Genomic DNA, 5558 nt, shown 5'->3' on the forward strand with positions numbered 1-5558 from the left:
GGAAGCCCCTAATGTCATCATATGTCAATATAACTAACAGTTAGCATAAGTTATGGAGCAAAAAGAAAATGAGAAGGAGGAAGGAAATGAAGGAGAGAAACAGTAGGGGAAGTGGCTTTAACTTACCATCTACCAGGCACTCTGCGTGGATTATCTCAATCAATATGCACAATAACTCCATATACTTGGTAACATGGGGGAAACAGGCTAAAGAGAAAAGGGGAAGTAAAAACACTGCCTCTCTCCCCACAAGCCGTGTAAAAAGCACAGGAAGTAAATTTCCTCTCACTACACATCAGTCCACAGGAAAGCAACAGAGAGTCACTCATATCTGCTTAATATTAAAGGCAGTCTCAAAAGATCAGTTCAGTTTTACCAATTAGGCTCATATAAAAATTTTAAAATCTTCTTAAAGGTCACTCTAAAAACCCACTAAATCATTTTAAAGAAAAATACTTTATATTCGATGTTTAAGGCAAATATAATATTCATTTGTTTACTCAAATACCTATTACCTTAAAACAATTAACCTAAATGCTATGCACTTGAAATTCAATATCCAAGCATATGTTCTGTATCTTCCTCTTCAGAAACCTTAGCTAGAGCCTAAATGAATTAACTTCCATGAGCTTTAAAGAAATATCTAGTATGGGGTAACTTCAGATCATTATTTTCACAACACTTAGGAGAGAATTATCATATTCTGGGCTTTAGAAAAATGATTCTGATTGTGTTGTTTTTAAAATCTTGAACAGGAGAAGCAATGATATATGCTGAGCACATGTTAATATACTTTTACAATATTTCAGCTATGAGATAAAGATACCCATGGTATAATTCTCATGGGAGAAACAGGCTAAAAAGGAAAATGTGTGTAAGAAATGCAAGGAAAATTTTAAGAAATCACAAGACTTGGTAATAAACTGAAGATGAGAGTAAAGAAAGAGGAAGAATTGAGAATGTCCTTATATGACTTGGGATTTACAGGGAAGGAAACACTTCTCTGTAAAGTTTAAATGAGTGCCATATTTAAAATCTTGAAATGGACACTTCTAGAGGTCACTTAAAAGGAAATAATGAAGAAATGAAATAGAAATGCTTAATATAGCAAATAGTAATGTGTGTTCCCCATGTTCCAGTCACAGCTATAGATATTGTAGATATTGTATGTATTATCTACATTTATCGGTACAATCCTAAAATGTATACATTATTTTCATCTCAATTTGCACTTGAAAAAGCACAAGATACAGAAGTCAATTGTCCAAGGAAAATAAATTCAAACCCTCTGTGTGTGATCTATATGTCCAAGAATAAGTTTAATGTTGAAGTCAGAATACTGTAGGAAGCATTTTCCCTGCATATATAAATTTGGGAATTATCAATCTAGGGAAGTCAATTTATTTATGAGAATCTCTTCAAGAGAGAGCAGAGTGAAAGAACAGATTGCCTAGAAAAGAAATTGCAGGTCAACCCATTAACAGAATGGTTATCAAAAGAGAAGTCACCATCAAGGAGAATGGAAAACAGACCAGAATGGTAGGAAGAAACTGAGGAAAATATGAGATAGGGGAAATTATGCCATCATCACTTTTGCAAGTTGGCAGTTTATTCCCTTACATGTAGCTGAGAGTTTGAGTGAAATGAAGACTGAATGGTGTTTAATGAGTGAAATGAGATAGACTAGTGGTGACCTTGTGAGGAATAGTTTAATTAGTGCAAAAATCAGGTGAGTTCATATATAAACAGTTAAAAAGACAGAGGAAACAATTATCATACAGATGGAAGGTGAATGTAGAAGTATCATTAAGAACTGGCAAAGTTTTGTTAAACTGGATACTGCTAAATGTCATTCATAATAATGTGATTGAGTGTATTTCAAGCTGAAATAAGGTTGACCAAAAACATATTAAAAGTCATGGATATGGTTTTTCAGCTCTACGAACATACTTTAACATTCCCTCCTTTATCTGTAATAAATTTTGAAGCAACACAAGATTTCATTCACAACTGCTTGTGTTCCCAGATTCCTGTACAGCATATCATCTGGGGATAAGTCCATCACCTATGCTGCTTGTGCCAGTCAACTGTTGTTTACAGACCTATTTGCAGTGACGGAATTTTTCCTCCTGGCCACCATGTCCTACGATCGCTATGTGGCCATCTGCAAACCCCTGCATTACACAATCATCATGAGCAGTAGAGTCTGCAAGAACTTCATCCTTTTCTGTTGGGTGGCAGCACTGATCATCATACTCCCACCAATTAGTTTGGGCTTAGAACTGGAATTCTGTGACTCGAATATCATTGATCACTTTTGCTGTGATGCTTCTCCTATCCTGAAGATCTCTTGCTCAGACACATGGCTGATAGAGCAGATGGTTATTGTGTGTGCTGGGTTGACCCTCATCATCACCCTCATGTGTGTAGTTCTTTCCTACATTTATATCATTAGTACTATTCTAAGGTTTCCCTCTGCCCTGCAAAGGAAGAAGGCCTTCTCCACTTGTTCTTCCCATATGATTGTTGTTTCCATCACATATGGCAGCTGCATCTTCATTTATGTCAAACCTTCAGCCAAAGATGAAGTAGCTATTAACAAAGGAATTTCGCTCCTTATTACTTGTATTTCACCCATGTTGAATCCCTTTATTTACACACTGAGAAACAAGCAAGTGAAGCAAGTGTTTCTTAACTCAATTAAAAACATTGCATTCCACTCAAAGATATAGAGGGAAAATGAGTCAATGAATCCAGTTAAAAGGAAGGATGAACAGGCACAAAACCTGAAGCTACTGATACTGTTTGTCTCTATACAATTTATTCTCAGTCATATTGACATTCTCACTTCTCTTTAAACTTGCTTACTGTGAACCCTATCTATGCCATCACTTACTCTTCATTAAAACTAAACGCTGGGCCTTCCCTGGTGGCCCAGTGGTTAAGACTGTGCTTTCACTGCAGGATCACGGCTTCCATCACTGATCTGGGAACTAAGATCCTACATGCCACTGGGCATGGCCAAAAAAAAGAAAAGAAACAAGAATCAACAACAAAAGCTACACTCTGAGGATGTTTGCTCTATATGGCAGAAATTGCTATCTCCAAACAGGTTGGTTGTTATCCCTGGAAATGCAACAGACCACATTTTCTCCCATATTCATATACAGTCAGGTATGGCTATGTAGGCCACTTTATAGCTAACAGAGAGGGTGTGGAAATAGGTGATTCATTTTTAGAACTTGCCTGCGTGCTGTGTGTGCTCAGTCACTTAAGTCATGTCCTACTTTTTGTGACCCCATGGACTATAGCCCTCCAGGCTCCTCTGTCCATGGGATTCTCCAGGCAAGAATCCTCAAATGGGTTGCCAAGCCCTCCTCCAGAGAATCTTCCCAACCCAAGGACTGAACCCGCATCTCTTATGTCTCCTACATTGGCAGGCAGCTTCTTTACCACTGGCATCACCTGAGAAGCCCAGACCTGTCCTATAATTATGCCCAATATGTCATCCACCCCACCCTTTTTTCCTCTCCTATCTGCTAGATGCCCATGTTTAAAGTGACTTGTAAGCTTCACATGGATGATGAATGAGACTGGTTTTCTGTTTTAGCTATAGTCTTCACCCACAGGATGGGCAGTGACAGAAGCTTTGTGATGCTTCTCCTCTGGTCCATGTGCAAGGAGTTGTCATCACATTTGAAAGGTAAAGTGTCACAGAAATACTCCTGCCACTTAGCGTATGAATGCGTACTAAGTCACTTCGGTCATGTCTGACTCTTTGTGACCTCATGGATTGTAGCCACCAGCCTCCTCTGTCCATGAGATTCTCCAGGCAAGAATACTGGAGTGGGTTGCCATACCCTCCTCCTGGGGATCTTCCTGACCCAGGGATCAAACCCTGGTCTTCTGCATTGCAGGCAGAGTCTTTACCATCTGAGTCACCAGGGAAGCCCTTCATCACAAATACGTGAAGGTAAATTTAATGGTATGGATATTATAGTTTAACTATTGGGAGCCTCCTCCTCAGATTCAGATGCACATAGATTCAAATTTGGCCCAGCACAAACATATGAGGAAAAATCATACTAAAAGTACCATATGTTAAGTTGAAAAGCTGCAATACTACCCATCCTATTTTTTGCCTTCTGGTCCTATAAAACTTTCCACTGAAGTACTTATATTACCTCCTCTCACTTCACTGTAAGTAGGCAATTATTTAAATAAAATTCTAGTCTTTCAATATTCATCAACCACTTACTTTGAATAACCAGTATTTAAATTGTCCTTTCCAATTTTCAGTGAGTCCACTGTGATGAAGACATTATAGACTATAACATGTCTATGCAATATTTTGCTTTTCTTGGCACTTTATGTACATTGGTAATTATGGTACACTGAATTATGTTATTCTATCAGAGGAAATATATTCAAGAAACTCTCAAGGGTATGTGCAAGTAGATGTTGGTCCTCAGCCAATCTCTTTTTAGGTTCTATAAGCTTAACTGAGGGACTAAACTTATCCCTGTGCACAAAAATTTACAGTCACAATCTTCCAGGCTATAATAAACTCAGTAATTCTGAATGAGCTTTGTAAGATGTGTATGTGGAGCCAAAGTGACTTCTCACACCTTACAATAGATATTTTAGTATTAATTATTTACTGAATCCTAATAACATCATTTTTTCATGTTATTCTCCAAAAGCTGTTCGAACTGCTTACTGATTTATCCAATTACTACGTCCAACTCCATCTTTTCACTTCTTCCTTTTTACTTCTCTTTTGGATAACATAAATCTTTTTTCCCATCACAAGTATTTTTACCCTATGAGATAGCTGAGCTAGTCATTCAAGCACAGTCTCCTGAATATTCATTTAATTTTCTGAGACTAAATTGATAAAAGATATCCATGACTGGGAAGCTCATCTATTACAGAAACTGCCATGGTCTGAACAATACTTAGATCTTTCTTGTCATCATAAGTTCTACCTAAAGTTGTCTGCATTTCTAATAACCCACATCAAAAGAACTATTTTAATTGCTAGTCAAAGAGAGAATAGAGGAATTCTCCCTCTCAGGGTCTGAATAATCTCTGCTATTAACCACTTAATAACTCCATCAATATCACTTCAGACTGTTCTGCTCACAAATCTTTGAAGTAACTTGGATCATTAACCTCAACAATTCCTTCTATTTCAGCCGTACCTACAATTAATGAAGTAATCCCTTTTTATTCATTTCAAAAATTCTCATTAGTAAAGACTTATTAAGCTTTCACTGCTATTTCTTCATAAAGCATTTAAAATCATTAAAAGAACAGTTTTGGAGGGAATTCCCTGGAGGTCCAGTGGTTAGGGCTCCATGCTTCCACTGTAGAGGGCGCAGGTTCCAGTCCTGTTCCAGGAACTAACGTCCCACATGCCACTCACTGCAGCAAAACAAACAAGAGCTTTGGAGTCTTTAGTCCTCTGATCATTACCTCAGACTATTTGTTATCCAGGTTAATGAATGATCTTAATTGAGTTCATGTGAAAATATATGAATTTTTTTCAGGTGACC

The 5558-nt window shown here is 37.5% G+C and overlaps 1 protein-coding gene across 1 annotated transcript; it reads left to right on the plus strand.

Annotated features, from left to right (window-relative positions):
* Positions 1 to 1485: 1485 nt before the first annotated feature.
* LOC122427790 (olfactory receptor 6C2-like) lies at positions 1486 to 2732 on the plus strand. The gene is made up of 2 exons (XM_043447496.1): positions 1486 to 1539; positions 1989 to 2732. The coding sequence occupies exons 1-2, from the start codon at positions 1486 to 1488 to the stop codon at positions 2730 to 2732; spliced, it is 798 nt and encodes a 265-aa protein (XP_043303431.1).
* The last annotated feature ends 2826 nt before the right edge of the window (positions 2733 to 5558 follow it).

The sequence above is a fragment of the Cervus canadensis genome, chromosome 25 (genome assembly GCF_019320065.1).
Source record: "Cervus canadensis isolate Bull #8, Minnesota chromosome 25, ASM1932006v1, whole genome shotgun sequence".
Classification (NCBI taxonomy): domain Eukaryota; kingdom Metazoa; phylum Chordata; class Mammalia; order Artiodactyla; family Cervidae; genus Cervus; species Cervus canadensis.

What these genes read in the sequence shown, in the direction of transcription:
- LOC122427790 (XM_043447496.1), top strand. Translation starts at nt 1,486, where the DNA reads ATGGTTATCAAAAGAGAAGTCACCATCAAGGAGAATGGAAAACAGACC. An exon ending in ATGGAAAACAGACCAGAATG is followed by an intron (nt 1,540 to 1,988) that starts GTAGGAAGAAAC and finishes TAAATTTTGAAG; the next exon opens with CAACACAAGATTTCATTCAC.